The 20,448-nt window shown below is 43.9% G+C and overlaps 1 protein-coding gene across 2 annotated transcripts in view; it reads left to right on the forward strand.

Annotated features, from left to right (window-relative positions):
* Positions 1-20,448, forward strand: part of NDRG1 (N-myc downstream regulated 1) — a 65,255-nt gene that overhangs the window by 18,199 nt on the left and 26,608 nt on the right. For both annotated transcript variants that reach the window (XM_058175194.1, XM_058175195.1), the window contains exons 2-3: positions 10,448-10,526; positions 12,878-12,919. In XM_058175194.1, coding sequence (XP_058031177.1) covers positions 10,464-10,526; positions 12,878-12,919 — 105 coding nt within the window. In that variant the 5' untranslated portion in view covers positions 10,448-10,463. The remainder of the gene's footprint in view (positions 1-10,447; positions 10,527-12,877; positions 12,920-20,448) is intronic.

Here is a 20,448-nt window from a genome sequence, read left to right on the forward strand (position 1 = left end):
GAATATTATGTTCCAAAATGTTATTTCAGGGCATTAAAATCTATTCCCCAAATTTGAGCAAGCTATAAGCCATGGCTTGGGGGTGGGGCACGTAACTCCTAATATTTTATATATCTTGTGAATCTTGGTTTTTTTTTTAGAGCCAACACAGGGAACTTGATAAATTGGTCTCTTTGATTTTTTAACATTTGAACTTAAGTCTTCTGTCGTCTTTGCTTATTATACAATGCTGACATTTATAAAGCTGGCTGCCCGTTGTGCAGACAATAAACAGGTCTAAAAATGGTGTCTTAACGTCGCTCTAACAAAAGGGTAGACACTGTTTAAACTTTCTCGAGTCAGAATTTCCCTCTGCTCTTCTGAGTATGTTGGTCTGCAACGCCTAGCATCTCCTGTAGCAAAAGGAGAGCAAAGTGTGCTTCATTAGTTTTGGCTCAATCATTGTGAAGAGTATTGAAGGCCAACATAGCTCCACAGTAGACAAGATCAGGATTGTAAAGTTAGTCCTCCACCTCCGACCGCAATTGAGCCCAAACTTTCTGCCGTTAAGTGAGACACTTGTTAAGTGAATTTCCCCTCATTTTATGACTTTTCTTGTCTCAATTGTTAAGTGAATCACTGCAGCTGATAAGTCAGTAACCCAGTTGTTAAGTGAATCTGGCCACGAAAGGGGGCTTACATGACCTCGGGACACCGCAACGGTCATAAGGATGAACCAGCTGCCAAGCCTGCTTCAGAGGTCGTGACTGTGAAAAACAGCCCTAAGGCACTTTTTTTCAGTGCTGTCGCAACTTAGAACGGTCACTAAATGAACTGCTGCAAGTCCAGCACTACCTATATTCACTAATTCTGTGAAACAAAAATGAGGTAGCGCCTTCTTGACTCGGGTTTTAAGGGGATTTAACAGTAGAAAATGAGTGTCTGCTGCGGTGTTTCCCAACTTTGACAACTTTGACAATGAGTGGACTTCAACTCATGTTGGCTAGGGGAATTCTGGGAGTTGAAGTCCACACCTCTTAAAGTTGCCATATTGGACAAACACCACTGTACTATTGAAAGCAGCCAGGAACTAGGTGCATTAAGCACACTTTGCTGGCTGGGGGAATTCTGGGAGTTGAAGTCCACACCTCTTAAAGTTGCCATATTGGACAAACACCACTGTACTATTGAAAGCAGCCAGGAACTAGGTGCATTAAGCACACTTTGCTGGCTGAGGGAATTCTGGGAGTTGAAGTCCACACCTCTTAAAGTTGCCAGATTGGACAAACACCACTGTACTATTGAAAGCAGCCAGGAACTAGGTGCATTAAGCACACTTTGCTGGTTGAGGGAATTCTGGGAGTTGAAGTCCACACCTCTTAAAGTTGCCATATTGGACAAACACCACTGTACTATTTAAAGCAGCCAGGAACTAGGTGCATTAAGCACACTTTGCTGGCTGGGGGAATTCTGGGAGTTGAAGTCCACACCTCTTAAAGTTGCCAGATTGGACAAACACCACTCTACTATCTCTCATTTTGAAAGCAGCCAGGAACTAGGCGCATTAAACACACTTTCTGTCGCTCCCTGCAACCCCTTTGAAGATGCACAGGATACCCACACAGAAGGATGCCCTGCAGGTCAGGAGGGATTTCTTTAGCCTTGCCATTCTCCTTGCCCTTCTGGAAAACAATTGAGGCATAATTAATGCCCATTCTTCGTAAGGAGCGTGACAGAGTCAAGCGTTAATCCTTAACGAACCAGGGCAAGAATTGGCATTTAATGAGATTGAAGCTGAGGAAAGCTTGTGGGAACAGGTAATTATGCTACAAGACATTGCGGCCCCTGTGACTTGCTGAAGAGAGAGGAAAATGGGTCTCAAATTAACATTTCACGTTGTGATATTTTGGACAAAGGAGAGCTGCTCAGGCTGTATATAAATCAACACATTGACTGCTCTTTAAAAACAAATACAATGAGAATGTTGGATGGGAGACCACCAGGCAGTGGTGGGTTTCAAAAATTTTTACTACCGATTCTGTGGGTGTGGCTTGGTGGGCATGGCATGGCTTGGTGGGTGTGCATGGGAAGGATACTGTAAAATCTCCATGCCCACCCCACTCCAGGGGAAGGTTACTGCAAAATCCCCATTCCCTCCCGATCAGCTGAGACTCAGGAGGCAGAGAATAGATGGGGGCGGGGCCAGTCAGCATTTTTACTACCGGTTCTCCGAACTACTCAAAATTTCCGCTACCGGTTCTCCAGAACTGGTCAGAACCTGCTGAAACCCACCTCTGCCACCAGGCTATGATAGAGTTGGAAACTTTTTTTTAAAAGAATAGAGGTAGACGTTGACTTACGACCACAATTGAGCCCAAAATTTCTGTGGCTAAGCGAGGCAGTTGTTAAGGGAGTTTGGACCCATTTTGCGACCTTTCTCGCCACAGTCGTTAAACGGATCACGGCAGTTGTTAAGTAACACAGTTGCTAAGCGAATCTGGCTTCCCCATTGACTTCGCTCATCAGAAGGCCGCCAAAGGGGGATCCCATAACTCTGGAACCCTGCAACCGTCATAAATATGAGTCAGTTGCCAAGTGTTTGAATTTGGATTGCGTGTCCACGGGGATGCTGCTACGGTCAGAAGTGGGGAAAACGGTCATAAGTCCCCGTTATTGCCTTTTCATTGCTGTTGCAATTTTGAACGATCACAAAATGAACCTGTCGTAACTCGAGGACTACCTGTATAGAAGGAAAGCATTCACAGGCCACTTCTACCCTGTTGCCAAAACGTTATCTAATGTTGATCTGTGCAAGGGTATTTTTACCTCCTGTCAAGCCATGTTTTTACAAAATTGCGTTGGGCACCGTTTACATTTCACACATTAGGGGAGGATGAGTCATTTTGGGCACAGTTCCAGTGTGGTTGGCATGCATGTGGGAAAAGTCAGGATTTTTTAATTTACTTTTTTTTTATAGCGGGAAGTTTGCTTTGCTTTTTTTTTTTTTTTAAAAAAAAGGACACAACATTACGTGTTCTTTACTGGGCTTTTTGCTTTAAAATGGCGGGAAATTGTGCAGCCGTTGTGTTCGGAGGCCAAAGGCCAAAGCTGGGAGCCACATGTTGTCCTTGGCCACTCCTGAATTACTGTATTGCAAACAACGAGCTTTGTAGCTGTGAGGAAAAAAGATCTGCATGCCAGTGTAATTCAAGTGATTTGTTTCCTAGGGTTAGAACTGGCGAGATCATCTCCTGATCCTTGGATGGATCCAGAATAGATTGGAATGGGAATAGGAATAAGAATAGCATTTTATTATTGCTTTAGTAAAGCAATGTGCTAGTCGTTGCCGAATCTAGGGTGCGGTGCTCATCTCCCTTTCAAAGCCGAAGAGCCAGCGCTGTCCGAAGACGTCTCCGTGTGGCTGGCATGACTCAACGTCAAAGGTGCACGGAACACTGTTACCTTCCCACCAAAGGTGGTCCCTATTTTTTCTACTTGCATTTTTTTACCTGCTTTTGAACTGCTAGGTTGGCAGAAGCTGGGTCAAGTCACGGGAGCTCACCCCGTTACGCGGCACTAGGGATTCGAACTGCTGAACTGCTGACCTTTCGACCAACAAGCTCAGTGTCTTAGCCACTGAGCCACCACGTCCCTAAATTAAATTAAATTGTCGTTTTAAATGTACACTAATCGGCATACATTAAAATGAAATTTCGTTGCAGTCAGCTCTCAAAAGGATAACCATTATGCATATACCCGCATACACACACATCTATGACGGAGAGAGACATCACATATATATGGCTGGGGGAAAAAATTGAATTGCTTAAGAAATGGGTCACTTTGAGCCTGCCCAGCATTTCCATTCCCCAAATGTTTTGGGGTTGTTCCTTCATGGTGCAGCTGCAATCTGTCAAGCCACCCTCAAAATAAGGGGCATGGTGTGAGCGAAGGTTCATCCGCCTGGGCCAGGGGTCTGCAAACTTGGCTCTTTTAAGACTTGTGGACTTCAACTCCCTGAGTTCCTCAGCCAAGTTTGCAGACCCCTGGCCTGGGCTGACTAATCAGATTTATGCAGGATAGCAAGTCATCTTTTGCTTAAGCAAGGTTTGTTAATCAAGCCACCACTAGTTGGATTCATGCACTGTTGTCAGCATACCAACCAGAATCAAAAAGCCACAATGCTCTTCATACAAAACACGAATCCTGTCTTGGTGTGTTTACGTGATGTCTGTGGGCTGTTTAGCTCAACACCGAATGTGGTTCGGTCTGGAAAGCTGCTTAAGTGAACAGGTCTGGCATATAATTCTGAGTGTGCACCTACCGGTATTACCCAGCATGCCCACATCCACTCTGTTAGCTGGGATTCTGCAGGAAGGGCGTGGTGGGCACATAAGCGGTAACCTTCTGCATCCTGCAGATGCTGAGACTTGGACGTTCAGCCTCCAAATCTGCAGGTCAGGTTATATGGAAGCCAGAGGGAATGGCCATGAAGGCAGGAAGAAGAGCCATTACTAAAGCAGTGCTCAGATAAGAGAGGCTTGAGCCCAATCCATGAAAGTAACTTGAGAAAACATCTCAGGACAAGCCGCTCCCTAATTCACACAAAGATAAAGAGAGGAAGGAGGGAAGCACATTCAGAATAAGAGAGATGGAAGGGACCTTGGAGGTCTTCTAGTCCAACCCCCCTATACCATTTCAGATAATCACTGTACAATCTCTTTAAAACCACCAGTGATAGAGCACCCTCAACTTCTGGAGCCAAGCTGTTCCGCTGGTTGACTGTTCTCGCCGGCAGGAAATTTCCCCCCCTAGTTCTAGGTTGCTTCTCTCCTTGATTAGTTTCCATCCATTGCTTGCAAGGTTCAGCTGCTGTATTTGTTTCAATAAAAGGAATCCTGAGATGTACGGCATGGATTTGCTCTGCAGAGATTGGCAGCTATACTTAATAATAATAATAATAATAATAATAATAATAATAATAATAATAATAATAATAATAATAATAATAATATCAGAGTTGGAAGGGACCTTGGAGGTCTTCTAGTCCAACCCCTATACCATTTCAGATAATCACTGTACAATCTCTTTAAAACCACCAGTGATAGAGCACCCTCAACTTCTGGAGCCAAGCTGTTCCGCTGGTTGACTGTTCTCGCCGGCAGGAAATTTCCCCCCCTAGTTCTAGGTTGCTTCTCTCCTTGATTAGTTTCCATCCATTGCTTGCAAGGTTCAGCTGCTGTATTTGTTTCAATAAAAGGAATCCTGAGATGTACGGCATGGATTTGCTCTGCAGAGATTGGCAGCTATACTTAATAATAATAATAATAATAATAATAATAATAATAATAATAATAATAATAATAATAATAATAATAATATCAGAGTTGGAAGGGACCTTGGAGGTCTTCTAGTCCAACCTCCTGCTGAGGCAGGAAACCCTACACCATTTCAGACAAATGGCTATCCAACATTTTCTTAAAAATTTCCAGTGTTGGAGCATTCACAACTTCTGCAGGCAAGTTGTTCCACTGATTAATTGTTCTAACTGTCAGGAAATTTCTCCTTCGTTCTAAGTTGCTTCTTTCCTTGATTAGTTTCCATCCATTGCTTCTTGTTCTACCCTCAGGTGCTTTGGAGAATAGTTTGACTCCCTCTTCTTTGTGGCAACCCCTGAGATATTGGAACACTGCTATCATGTCTCCCCTGGTCCTTCTTTTCATTAAACTAGGCATACCCAGTTCCTGCAACCATTCTTCATGCTTTTTTGAGTCACTCCCAGTTGTAAGGGCTAAACTGAGCTAGAGATGCGCCCATCTCCCTGAGATGCAAAAAGTAGCAAATTACTTTCCCTGAATCAACACACTTCAAAGGTTGTATGTGTGCGCACGCACACACAAAAATGATGGGTGTGCAGCTTCTCTTTCAGTCAGAAAGGGGAGCTTAGTGTTCAATATCTGGCAGCCACCTCACGAGAACAGGTTGCGCATGAACTTTTTTTTTAAAAAAAACAACACCTATTTTATGGGGTATTTTTATGTGGGGGTAGGAGTCTTATCTTGCGTACGTGCTCTCTGTATTAGTCACAAGCTGGATTTACAAGGCATGCATGTGATTTATATTGCCGGAAACCGCCGTAAGGGAACTCTGTCCTTGGATTCTTTGAAGGTGCCTGAGCTCTGGATCATTTCTCGGTGTGCTCTGAACTCCCTCTGGAGGCAAGAGATAAGTCGGCAGACGAGAGCGGTCCATGCGGTCAATTCTTCAATTTATTTTTTTTTGGGGTCCTTTATGATGAGACGGAAGTTTTTAAGAAGAGACAGGATAGCCATTTGTCTGAAATGGTGTCGGGTTTCTTGTTTGAGGCAGGGGGTTGAGCTAGAAGACCTCCAAGATCTCTTCCAACTCTGTTGTTCTATTATGACCAGGGTTTCATTCCCCCCCCCCTTTAAGAAATAATAGAATTGAGGTTTATAGATGTTAGGCATTTTTTTTCCTGCTGTTTAAATAATATTATGAGAATCACCTAAGTTTGGTAATATTGTATTGTAATTTGGATTAGTATGAATGATGCCCAGAATCAACACTGTCCATATACAATATGGATGTATATTTTAAAAAAGGAAAAGGAAAAGAAAAGGAAGGAAGGAAGGAAGGAAGGAAGGAAGGAAGGAAGGAAGGAAGGGAAAGAGGGAGAGAGAGAGAAAGAAAAAGAAAGGAAGGGAAAAAAGAAAGGGAAAAGAAAGAAAAAGCAAGCAAGCAAGAAAGGAGGAAGAAGGGAAGAAAGAAAGAAGAAAAAAGAAAGAAAAGAGGAAAGAAAGAAAAGGAAAAAAAGAAAGAGGAGGAAAGAAAGAAAAGAGGAAAAAAGAAAGAAAAGAGGAAAAAAGGAAGAAAGAAAAGAAAGGAAGGCAGGCTAGATAGCTTGGCTAAGTTTAACACACACACACACACACACACACACACACACACACATATATATATATATATATATATATATTCTGAGGTTTTCGCGGGTGTTTGTATGTAGGTCTTTGGTTATTTGGGTTTTCTCCCGCGTAAAATTGGAAGTGTCTTGGCGACGTTTCAACGAAGTCTCATTTGTCATCTTCAGGCTTCAGCTTCGTGCTTCTGGGAGCAATGTGTGATTGCAGCTGTTTCTTCCTTTTTAACTGCTAGTGGGGGTTTAGCTCCCACCCAATCAGTTCAAACCCCCACTAGCAGTTAAAAAGGAAGAAACAGCTGCAATCACACATTGCTCCCAGAAGCACGAAGCTGAAGCCTGAAGATTATATATATATATATATATATATATATATATATATATATATATTTGTCAGAGAAGAAACCCTTATCAATATATATATATATATATATATATGTGTGTGTGTCAGAGAAGAAACCCTTATCAATATTTCGAAGCATACTTAATTGACGGGATCCTGTTTTGGATGCCTGAATCAAACCGACCTCCGGATGGAAAGGCCACCTGGTCTGTCTGAAGGACAGCTAATGAGAGACCTTGTCAGTGACCCCAAGCTGGTTGTGGCGGAACTTCATTATGTGTTTTTGCAAGTGGACAAACTTGTTCTTCGAGGCCTCCAGACCCCCTGCTGTAAAACAGTAGGAGTGTAGCCCTCCCCCCCTGGTTTTGTTCCTTAATTTTTGTTCCTTAATTTTATGTGATTTACTTGAAAGGAAGGGATTGACACGTTCAGCTCACCATGGAGTTCTTCTAATGCTCAATCCTCATCTGGTTTCTCTTAATTTGGGGAAGTGACATCAAAACTCCCGGCATGACTTGGCTTTATGGTTTGAGTAATGCCCCTTGATAACGGTCATTTCAGTCTTCTTAGAATGTCTACCGGGGAAACAGTAGATAGTCTGGAGGTCACAAGCGCAACCTTGGGGCGATCACCAAGTTCCTTCCTCTCTGCCTATGTTTTATTTTAGATTATTTAAATTCGAACAAATCTCCTCCTGTGATACGGCCTCACTGATTGGGTTTGTTTACAAGGACGTCTCTAAGGCTCACAGAAGGCAGCCCTGGCATTTTTAGAAGCCAAAACGTTGGGTTTTCCCTACTCGGTGGCCTTGTTCAGAAAGGAAGTGAACACCATGATAAAATGGACTGAAACATGCAGGAGGATGGACAAGCTATCCAGCCATTTGCCTTCTATATGTGTTTTGTGACTGGTTAGGTCACTTCTGACCATCACACTCTGAAAACGCCAGCATATAATCCAAAAATGTCAAATATTCCCATGTGTTGGAAGAAATGTCCTTCCAAGTTTAGTTCCAAGTGGGGAAAAAGACACTGGAAACATGGAAACTGCTTGGAAAGATGGTTTAATGGTGGACAGGAATCACATGGCTCGAGTTCCTGAACAGAAAAGGGCAGAAATGCTGAGAGTCCCTGGGTTTTATACCCTCTCTGGCTTTGAATTTCCTGGGGCACAGGAAGAGTATCCTGATTGGTTGTCAGACCCCCAGGGGGTGGGGGTCTTAGCTAGCCTTGCTGGCTGATGTAATCTTCCCAGGTGCCATGTGGTGAGTTTCTGATGCTAGTTGGATCCTATTGTGTTGTAGATGATGGTCCATTGACAAAGGTGTGGGGGGGAGGCAGGAAGGTGGGAGCGGCTTTGTCTTTAAAACATATTTCTCCATTTCTCATCCAGGCAAATATATTCTGCCTTTTTAATATTTCCTAAAATATTTCATTCTTCTAGAAGAGGGGTGGGGTGGAGAGATGATGGGCCATTGACAAAGGTGGGGGGAATGAGTGAGCTTGGCTGAGGCCTTAATGACCCATTGACAAAGGTGTGGGGAAGAAGGAAGCTGCTTTGTCTTTAAAACAGGTTTCTCCATTTCTCATCCAGGGGAAATATAATATTCTTCCCTTTTTAATATTTCCTAAAATATTTCATTCTTCTAGGAGAGGGGTGAATGTTAACTTCCTACACATGGATTCCTCAAAGTTACCCACCTAGACCATTCCTTCAATATACCTTCTACAGAAGGTCTGGTTTCTGTTCATTAAGAAGGTCCTGTTATGGCCACTCAATTGCAGCTAACTTCTGAGTTGCAGTTAGTTGGTGCAGTTTAATTATCTGTACCTTGAATGTAAATTAGAATTGTTGATTATTTACCTGTTGGGTTCTTGGCTCAGTTCCATCTACTTTTTGGTCATCCAGCAATTATCACAAGCCCTTGGTAGAATAATGAGAGTCAACCCTGTGCTAAGATACATCGCTTAATTTTATCTATAATGCTGCTGTCTAATTCTAACCGCAGAGATAAGTGCTGTGATTACGTAAACCTTACGATTTGATTCAGAAGTTAACTAAATTCAACCATGGGGAAAGTCTTTTTTTGCATGCACAGAAATCCTTTGTTTAACATAGTGAGGGAAACTCAAACCTATGTGCCTTTTCAAATACAGGCACAGATGATCTATTTATTCTCATTATCTATATTATAATATTGACTGTGGTTGTTTTAAATGCTTTTTGCTGATAGTTTCCCATTCTTTATCTTGCCAGTGACCCTGTCAATGGGTTGTTCTGCCCTGTGACTCTCTTCAGCTGATTTTTGAAACAGAAAAGAAATGCAAGTGGTCTAACCATCCCAGCTTTATCAGCTTGTAAGAAGGGAATATATCAGCAAGGCTAGCAGGAAACACACTGAGCCTCCTTCATCTGGTTATTTCCCTCTCCTGCTTTAACTCCATCTAACTAAGTGAATGGATTTGCAGTGTTGAAAAGCCACCTGGCAGTGGGTCATTGTTCCGCATCTGAAACCCTGCTGATTTTGCAAAAGTGAGAGAGAGGCAACGGTCAGCTCTGACCGCTGAGTGTTCGGTCAAGAGAATTCTGGAAGGCAGGTCTGCTGCTGCCTGAAACATCTCTTAGCATCATCGGTCCATGTTCTGCGGGGGCCTATCAGAAAACCACTGCAGAGGTCTATTCAGCTTTACGCTTTTGGCTTTGGAAAAATCTCACTGAATTTTGCAGAAACACAGATATCTGTGAGGTGCTTGGTGGTTTTCTAGCAGATGTTTCATTGCCAAACTAGGTAACATCAGCACTGATGAAGTTAGTTTAGGTTTCATTACCTAGTTGGGTAATGAAATGTGTGCAAGAAAACTACCAAGCTCAGGGAGCACCAAGAACCCCCACCCCCCGTTCAACCTGGAGCTTCAAATATTCTCTTCTTTTAGGCGATGTGTGTGTAGTACATTCTGGACATAAGGAACATTGAGCGTTTCTGCATCATCTTCTTCTTCTTTTTGTTGCTGGCAATCCTTATGATTTACATTGATATATTGACCATCAATTGTGTTGTAAATGTTGTACCTTGATGAACGTATCTTTTCTTTTATGTACACTGAGAGCATATGCACCAAGACAAATTCCCTGTGTGTCCAATCACACTTGGCCAATAAAAATTCTATTCTATTCTATTCTATTAGGTACCAACTGCTGACAATGTCGTCAGGTGGTCCGGATTCCCGTGTTGCAGAGCAGAAGCCTTTAGTAGACAAAGAAGAGGTAAGTTGTGCTCCCTGAGCCTGGTTGTTTTCTTGCAGACGTTTCATTATCCAGCTAGGTAACATCATCAGTGCTAGAAGGCAGTGGGGTTTGCTTGTCAGCTTAAGAGAGAAGTTTGCATAACTGCACCAGAAGGACTGCCAAATCTTCCAGCCTCTCAAATCACAGATCCTGTTCTGCAGTGCAGTAGTGACAGCATTTATGGGATAATCCTCCCCAGTACTCACTCGGCAGTGATTTTCATATCTGTCTAAAAGATAAAGGTTCCCCTCACACATACGTGCTAGTCATTCCCAACTCTAGGGGGCGGTGCTCATCTCCGCTTCAAAGCCGAAGAGCCAGCACTGTCCGTGGTCATGTGGCCAGCATGACTCAACGCCAAAGGCACACGGAACGCTGTTACCTTCCCACCAAAGGTGGTCCCTATTTTTCCTACTTGCATTTTTTACTGCTTTCGAACTGCTAGGTTGGCAGAAGGTGGGAGAAGTAACGGGAGCTCAACCCGTTACACAGCACTAGGGATTTGAACCGCTGAACTGCTGAACTGCCGAACTGAACCGCTGAACTGCCGACCTTTTGATCGACAAGCTCAGCATCTTAGCCCCTGGGCCACCACGTCCCTTTTCATATCTGTGTTTACCATGTAAACTTTTTTTAAAAAAAGCTATTCATATTAAAGTAGCCTATTTGGGAGTTGTAAATTAAAATGGACAGAGAGAAAGTGACTAATTCGAAACTACCTGGGGGTGTTTGGCACTTCACCATTTATAAGATGCTGCTGGCTCTCCCCAAAGTATTGCTGTTAAGTGAAAAGTGTAGATTAACGGTGAGCAGATGGGTCGCCGGAACTTGTCTGCAGAACTTCCTGTGATAAAAGAGCTGAAAACCCGTGGAACAACTTCCTGCCATTTTGAGAGACATAAAGTGATGTAAATCCTAAAATGAGCTTAGCTAAGCCTCTATTTTGGAGGCTGGGGAAGGGGTGGAGAATTATATATTAAAAATACCCCACAGCTATGGACCTCACCAACTTTGCATCATTGCTCTTACCCCTGAGTTATGGACAAATAGATTTTTTTTTAAGAATTGCTCCTTGTGATTTGGCACACGATCGATTTCTCCAGGGAGATGCCAGCTGCCGTTTACGGTGCTTTAAATACACGAAGTAGTCATTTATGTAAACCAAATTTAGTGACGGTTTGAGTAAAATTGATTTTATTGTGGGGAGGCATCACATGGGCCACCAATAAGGTGGGACGCCATGATTTCCTCCTCCTGCAAGTCCCAGTCAAGGGGATGAATGTCTCTGAGGATCTGTAAATGCTAAGAATCGTAAGATTTCCACTTATGGGAGGAATGATGGAATTAATGGGGTTCTTACGGGACGGCCTACTGCTACCGAATGCCTCCCACCGACCCGTGCGCTCGCACAGAGAGGGACTCCTCAGGGTGCCGTCCGCCAAGCAATGTTGGCTGGCGGCCCCAGGGGAAGGGCCTTCTCTGTGGGGGTTCCCACCCTCTGGAATGAACTTCCCCCAGGATTTCATCAACTGCCTGACCTTCGGACCTTCCGCCGCGAGTTGAAGACTTACTTGTTTATTCGCGCAGGACTGGCATAGAAATTTTTAATAGTTTTTAATATTTGGTATAAATTTTATGGGGTTTTTATGGTTTTAAATGGTTTTAATTTTGGCCGTATCTAATAAGTTTTTTTAACTATTGTTTTATTGTGTATATAATTGTTGTTTTTACTTTGGCTGTGAACCGCCCTGAGTCCTTCGGGAGAAGGGCGGTATAAAAATCCAATAAATCTAATCTAATCTAATTAATAGCATCTGCAGGCCGCAGTGGCGCAGTGCTTAGAGTGCAGTACTGTAGGCTACTTCTGCTGACTGCCGGCTGCCTGCAATTTGGCAGTTTGAATCGCACCAGGCTCAAGGTTGACTCAGCCGTCCATCCTTCCGGGGTGGGTAAAATGACCCAGATTGTTGGGCAATAGGCTGACTCTGTAAACGCTTAGAGAGGGCTGTAAAGCGGTATATAAGTCTAACTGCTATTGCTGTTGCTAGGCTCTGGCCTTATTTACCAGTGCAGTCCTGATCTTACTTCTGGATTGGATCCAGGCTGTTTTTATTTAGGGTCACTCAGTGGGCTTTCCAGTGACCGCTGTAACTTCTGCCCCATTGGTTTGGCAAGATCCTCTCTAAACATGACGACGTTGGAGAAGTCCTATTTCATTTAACTTCCATAAAGGGGGCAAAACTAATAAGAAATCTCCACAGCATTTAATCCAGAAATGAAACCTTTGGCGCTTTCGGTCTTATAACTCTCTTGTAACTTTTTTTTTCTAGGCCATTACTCGTCTCTTGCCTGACATTGAAGTTGACATTCACGTAAGTATGGTAGAACAGACTTTTTATCTCAGTTAAATATTTCCATAGGCATCTAAGGAAAGATAGTTGATTCTCTTTAGGTGGACCATGGAGACAGCCAATCACTATAATAGACTGTATTTTTGGGAGTATAGGACGCACCTTAATTTTTGGGGAGGAAAATAAGAAAAAAAGCTGATTGGCAGGTGGATTGGCCTCCCGGAATACCCCCAATCAGCCGTTCCAGAAGTGAATTTTAGCAACAGGTTCCTTGGTTGTGAGCTCTGTGCCTTGCTTTTTTTGGCTTTTTTTGCTGCCTCTGAAACTTCTGAAACTCCATTTCAGGAAAAAAAAAATTCTGCCTCTGAAAGCCTCCAAAACAGCTTCAGAAAAAAAGCCTCTGAAGCTCTGTTTGGGAGCTTCTTTTCTGAAGCTCTGTTTGGGGGCTTCTTTTCTGAAGCTTCATTTCTGATGCTTTTTTTTCAGCCTCTGAAACCTCAGTTTGAGAAGTTGGGAGGGGCTACATTCAGAGTATAAGACGCACCCAGATTTTCACCCTCTTTTTTGGGGGGAAAAGGTGCATCTTCTACTCCAAAAAATACGGTAAGCTATAACATGAATGTTTCACAGAAGCACTTGGAGAAAAAGGGTTCTTGGGAAAACAAATTCCTGATTAAAGCTGGCAGATGAACAAGTTGCCAAGTTTGACGTATGTATTTTCAAATGTTTGCCTTTACTCTGGCTTCGGGTGTTGTTTTCCAAAGCCTGCAAATCCTCAGGAATAGCTGTCCCCCGAAAGAGTGCTTGATTTATGTTCCATGTATGTCAGCCAGGCATCTTCTCACACTGATCAGAAAGGAATCTTAATGAAATAATCCATGCTGGAAATGTTTGGGGGCTTTTTTTTTGCTCAGCAAGTAAGCAACTCTAGATTAATTTAAACCAGGAGTGGCTGACTGGGAAATTCTGGGAGTTGAAGTCCACAAGTCTTAAAATGGCCACGGTTGGAGCCCCCCCGCCTTATTTAAACCAAAGGCTGAAGAAGGATTGCTAAATCACTATGAAAGGCTGGCTTAGCCATGTCCTCCACTTCACCAATACCACAAGGAGAGAGAGGCTGTTTGCCAGGGTACTTGCAAAATGCAAGATCTACCTTTGAACTTGGGGGGGGGGTATGTGTGATCCAGTGGTGAAATCCAGATTTTTTTACTACCGGGCATGGCTTGGTGGGTGCAAAATCTCCATTCCCACCCCACTCTTCGAGAAGGATACTTGTCGTGTCCCCCTCCCCCTCCGACGACCGGGTCTAGGGAGTCCGTATGAAGTGTGGCAACAAAGCCTCTGCAGCTTGTCAAATTCCTTCGAGGTTTCTCAGGGCAGGCAGGAGTCCAAGTTGTGACTTCAGCGATAGCAGCAAACTAGATGAGACTTTGCTTGACTCAAGGTTGGAATGCCAAAAGCAGGTCCTTTATATAGGCTGTGGGGTGTGGCTCCATGACTCAGCATTTATCCAGGCCTGCCCCTCCCTTCTTGCTGGCGTCGCCTCTCAGATCTCCAGAAGCGATGATCCTCCCACTTTGAATTCTCTTCAGCTGGATCTGCTGTCAGTAATTCCAGCACGTGTTGGCTTCCTGCTCACACGCTGTAGGAGTGAGGTTTATCAGGTTGGTTTGTTCATTCCTGGAATCCTCTCCGGGCATGGGGCCAGGGCCGGGGGCTGGAGGCATGACAGGTCGTTCATCTTCATTATCAGACTCAGAGTCTGATAACAGGCCCGGGTGTAGATGGGAGGGGCCCGGCTGAGGAGAGGAGGGAGGACGAGGCACAACAATACTGCAAAATCCCCATTCCCTCCCCACTCCTGGGGGAAGGATATTGCAAAATCTCCATTCCCACCCACCCCACCCAACCAACTCTAAACATTCCCACGGTTTTCACCTAATTAAAAGTAAAGTTTTCCCAAACAATCAGTCCCTTTCCCAAACAATCATTTACATGGTCCAATCAAGGTGCTGTCTGGTTGCTTGGAAACTTCACTCCTCTTCAGCCTCCTGTGGGAATGTACTTGGTTCCCAGGGGAAGCTACTTTGTTCTGGCTACAAAATCCCAATTATCTCTATTTCCTATCCCCCATCCCTCATCACCATTGTAGCACCCCTGAAGCCTCCAAAATGGCCTCAGTCAGGCAGCTTCAGAGTTGACACGTAGTGCATCGCAGTCAGTGGTGGGTTTCAACTTTTTTTACTACCGGTTCTGTGGGTGTGGCTTGGTGGGTGGGGCAGGGGAAGGTTACTGCAAAATCCCCATTTCCTCCTGATCATCTGGGACTCGGGAGGCAGAGAATAGATGGGGGCAGGGCCAGTCAGAATTTTTACTACCGGTTCTCCGAACTACTCAAAATTTCCGCTACCGGTTCTCCAGAACTGGTCAGAACCTGCTGAAACCCACCTCTGGTCACAGCACTCTATGTGTGATTAACAGTGTCAGCATTATTTGAATATTGCCCCCCAACCGTCTGGGTCTTCGTTTTACTGACCTCGGAAGGATGGGAAGCTGAGTAGACCTCCAGCCTTGTCAGGATCGAACTCCTGCACTACTGCATTCTAACCACTGCGCCACCAGGGCTCCTAGGTTTTTCCAGCTCCTCTCAGGGAAAGCACTCGTCAACACATTATAGTGTGATGAGGGATTCTTTTTCTCCAGAATTGTAGCAGTTAAGATAACAAACCATGCCCTTCCTGCGCTCCAAGCAGATGATTTTTTTTCTTTGCGCCCTGAGAGAGAAACATCTGCTGCTAACCTGGGATTTGAACCCTCAACCACCCGGGCAGGAGGCGAGAGTCTTCACCACTAGGCCACCCCGCCGATCTGAATTTGCAATAAGAACCTCAAAACGCAGCCCAGCTGCCTTGGCGGAGACACGGCTCTCGCAGAGCCGACATAGAAACGCCTCTGCCTAAAGGCAGAGGATTGACAGCACAGCTGTTCAACGCTGGATTCTAGGAAGGGGGTGACCTCTTTTCTTGGACTGTGTCTCCCATGGCTACGTGCAACAATAAGAGCCTACTCTGCAGCCCACCCCCAACGTTCTGCAAGGCGCCAGATGGCTGGTTGATCTTCAGCCTCCTATTGGATTAGCGCGCGTACCTGGGATATTTTTATTGCCAAGGCGAGGGTTGCAAGCCCAGGGTTGTCAGCAAAGAGCTTCTTAGTGATAAAACTTAATGTTCATTAGGATGAGACGCCATCTGTTTTCTTGGGGGAAGCACAACACATTTCACCGAGAGATGACCGGCTAGCTGACCGGCGGAGTCGTGTGCCGAAGGGCTTAGACCAAGGATTGAAGGGCACATCAGTGTAGACCATTTATTAAATTTGATCCTAATCCTTGTCTAGTAGTGGTTACCGTGGCATGGATAATCTCCCAAAGCCCATGCTTCTGTGCAGCCTGAAAGTTGACTGGTCGGTCTCATAGAGAATACCCTGTCTGTTTGGGTAAGGTAGTATTTTTTGATGGGCTGTTGATATTAAAATCTGGAAGGAAAGGTTATATCTGAGTCCCTTCCCTAAGGGAGTGTCCTCTATCAGGGACCCACAGAAAAGGACTTGCTTAGTCGCCATCCCTCGTATGGGAGTTCAGATGAGCCTTTCCTCTCCTGAGTTTCTTCAGGAGAGCTAAAACTTTTCCAGCATGCCTTCCGTGCCTTTGAATCCTCCAGCAGTTTTCTGGAAGAGGTCCTTAGAAGTGCCTTTTGAAAAATATTTCAATTTCAATTCAGACTGGCACTGGAAGGAACCTTGGGGGTCTTCTAGTCCAACTTCTTGGTCAAGCAGGAGACTCTGCATCATTTCAGACAAGTGGCTGTCCATTCTCTTCTTAAAAACCTCCAGTGATGGAGCATTCAGAACTTCTGAAGGCAAGCCGTTCCACGGGTTGACTGTCCTCACTGTTAGGAAGTTTCTACTGAATTCCAGCTTGCTTCTCTCCTTCATTCATTTCCATCCATTGTTTCTTGTCCTGCCTTCTGGTGCTTTGGAAAATAAGTTGGCCCCCCCCTCTTCTTTATGGTAGCCCCTCAAATACTGAAATACTGCTATCATGTCACCCCTAGTCCTTTTTTTTCTAGGCTAGCCATATCTAGTTTTTTTTTTATTTGAATTTATATCCCGCCCTTCTCCGAAGACTCAGGGCGGCTTACATTGTGTTAAGCAATAGTCTTCATCCATTTGTATATTATATACAAAGTCAACTTTTATTGCCCCCCAACAATCTGGCTCCTCATTTTACCTACCTTATAAAGGATGGAAGGCTGAGTCAACCTTGGGCCTGGTGGGGCTTGAACTTGCAGTAATTGCAAGCAGCTGTGTTAATAAGAGCATTAACAGCATTAACACAGCAAGCAGCTGTGTTAATAATAGTTCTTGCAACCGTTCTTCATATGTTTTAATCTCCAGGCCTTTAATTAATCATCTTATTTGCTCTTCTCTGCACTTTTTCCAAAGCCTGAATTTCCTATGTATATTGTTTTCATTTCATTCCTATATTGCGTATGTAGACTGCTCATTGCTGAGCTGATGGCAGAGTAGACTTACGTTTCTCTGCACTTCCTGGAGAACCATCCTCCCCCCACCCCTGGCACCCTCAGACCAATTGTGAATTACTAGATTAAAAGTAAGGCATGAAAAAATACCTATTGATGGAAAAGAATATTTGTAACTCAGGGTTGACCTCGGGGAGTTGACCTATTCTCCAAAGCAGGGGTCTCCAACCTTGGCAAACTTTAAGACTTGCGGACTTGTGAAGTCCACAAGTCTTAAAGTTGCCAAGGTTAGAGACCCCTGCTCCAAAGCACCTGAGGGCAGGACAAGAAGTGGCCTCTGGTGGCTCAACAGACTAATGCAGTCTGTTATTAACACAGCTGCTTGCAATTGCTGCAAGTCCAAGTCCCACCAGGCCCAAGGTTGACTCAGCCTTCCATCCTTTATAAGGTAGGTAAAATGAGGACCCAGATTGTTGGGGGCAATAAAAGTTGACTTTGTATATAATTTACAAATGGATGAGACTATTGCTTAACAAAATGTAAGCCGCCCTGAGTCTTCGGAGAAGGGCGGGATATAAATAAAAAAAAAAAGTAATGGGTAGAAGCTTGTTAAAGAGCAAAGCATCCTAGAACGAAGGAGAAATTTTCGGACAGTGAGAACAATTAACCAGTAGAAGGGCTTGCCTTCAGAAGTTGTGGGTGCTCCATTACTGGAGGCTTTTAAGAAGAGATTAGACAGCCATTTGTCAGGAGTGGCATAGGGCGATGATGGCTAACCTTTTCTGGACCGAGTGCCCAAAGCAGGCAGGCGAGGGTGCATGTGCGCCTAAACTCCCAAAATGCACTGTGCATGCGGCCCCCACGCACACACTCCATCCCCAGGGGTCTGCATGCACCCCCATGCGCCCCACCCCCAGGCATGCACGGCAGCGACCCGAAGACCAGCGGGCCGGGTGGGAGGTGTGCGTGCACATGCGCCGCAGCGCTGAACTGGGGTGACAGCTCATGTGCCATCAGAGAGGGCGCTGCGTGCCACCTCTGGTGCGCGTGCCATAGGTTCGCCATCACGGGCATGGGGTCTCCTGCTCAAGCAGAGGTTGGACTAGAAGACCTCCAAGGTCCCATCCAACCCTGTTATTCTATGCATTCTTCTATTGGTGTCCTTTCCTGAGGAAATAAACAGTACGAAGTTGTTTAAAGCTTTATCATTGCATTTGTACAGGAGGTACTTCATTATTTTGCTTAAGCTACTATGTGTCTTTAGCGTGAATTTGATTTACTTTCTTATTTAACACATTTATATGACCGCCCATCTCACAAGAAGCGATTCTGGCAGCGTACGACAGTCAATAAAACAATATAAAACCGTCATGATAAAAAATATATCTTACATCTTAATAGTAAATATTAAAATCCTAATAAAATGAAAGACACTACAAAAATTAAAATATATCAAGTGCCCTGCTGTGCTTGTAAGACGGGGAGGCTTGTCTGGACAATGATTATTATCCTTTGCCAAATGCCCGTGCACACACTGTTCGCTTGATGGCAGGACCCAGATTCCTGGTGTTAAGCCGCCTTTAAATCTGATTTAAGGATGATGTCGCGCAATAGTTTCCTTGCTGGGATTCAGGGCTTAGGCAGGGCAGTCGCTTGGCTATAAAAACCATTTGCTCCCGAGGTCCCCAACAAAAGCTGATATTTATTTTTCTCGTTGGACTCATTGTGATTAACTTCAAACTGTACTTTCTAAAAATGGTGCTCAATGTGGAAGACACTGCCTATTTGTTGCGTAATGCTGTAAGTATTTTGGGAAGGAAAGGGAATATAGAAAGCCAGAAATAAAATAAAACAAAATTGTTGTTACTGTTGCTTGGGATTTCGAAGTTGAGAGTAAATTTTGGAAGCTTAATTTTTCTCTGATTACTGATGGCAATATCTACATTTATGACTGACAGGAAACATTTCTGACAGACTTTTGGTAATAAAAGAGAGAAAAATGCATGACGTAGCTTTGATGGTTAGGGAAAAAAATGGATATTAGGAAAAAATGAGCTGCTTTGTAATCATGGAGTGAGAGATAACTTTGTAATCATAACAATAGTTGTATTTGCTGCAAAGGAAATTAGAAACTGCTTCTTTTTATTTCTTTTTATCCTTTTTTCTTGCACATTTGGTTTGTCCCCTTCCTTTCTCTTTTGTTATCTCCTGAATTAGTTCATGTAAGTTTTTATGTTTGCTTTAAAACTTTTAATTACATACACACGTGCACACACACTAAACAACCGTGACCCGTTGGTCCTATATATTCTCTAATTCTGTAGTACTGAAGCAACTCTAGCAAGTTTAACTGCCAGAGTTCATTGTGGCTAACAGTATGAATCCTGCAAGGGATCAAAATAACGGGCAAATATTTCCCTTGTTTTTTTAACCCTCTGCGTTTCTTCAGGGTAAGATATTGATAACATCCCTGCGCTGGTGAAATTTACTGAACCCACTTTTACTGAACCCCAGTTATTGGCTCATATGCCTTCATTCAGACGTCTTAACAATTTCAGCCTGTTGATATGACCAAAAGTGAATAGGATGGAACACACAGTCCCTAACATCTGGCAAAGATCGGGTTGTGTCTGCGCGAAGTTTTCTAGAAGGTGCGAAAGAGAGAATCGGGTGATTTTTTTTTTCTGATAGAAGTTGGCAATCGTATGAAATCATACAGTAAGCTTGCAGAGAATAGTAGTAATAAAGGAGATTATTTGTAGGAAATAAGGGATCTGTGGTACTCTCTGAGCTTGGTTATTTTCTTGCATAATCTCTATGGAGATTCTTGCAGACATTTCATGACCCAAAGTAGGTAACATCTAGTAGTGCTAGAAAGTACCTTCTAACACTGATGATATTCCCTAGTTGGGTCATGAAATGTCTGCAAGAAAACAACCAAGCTCAGAGAGCACCAAAGGCCCCTTAAAGAAATAATAATCAACATTTTAAGAAAATGTTGGATAACCA

Source organism: Ahaetulla prasina, chromosome 3, assembly GCF_028640845.1.
Source record: "Ahaetulla prasina isolate Xishuangbanna chromosome 3, ASM2864084v1, whole genome shotgun sequence".
Lineage (NCBI taxonomy): Eukaryota > Metazoa > Chordata > Lepidosauria > Squamata > Colubridae > Ahaetulla > Ahaetulla prasina.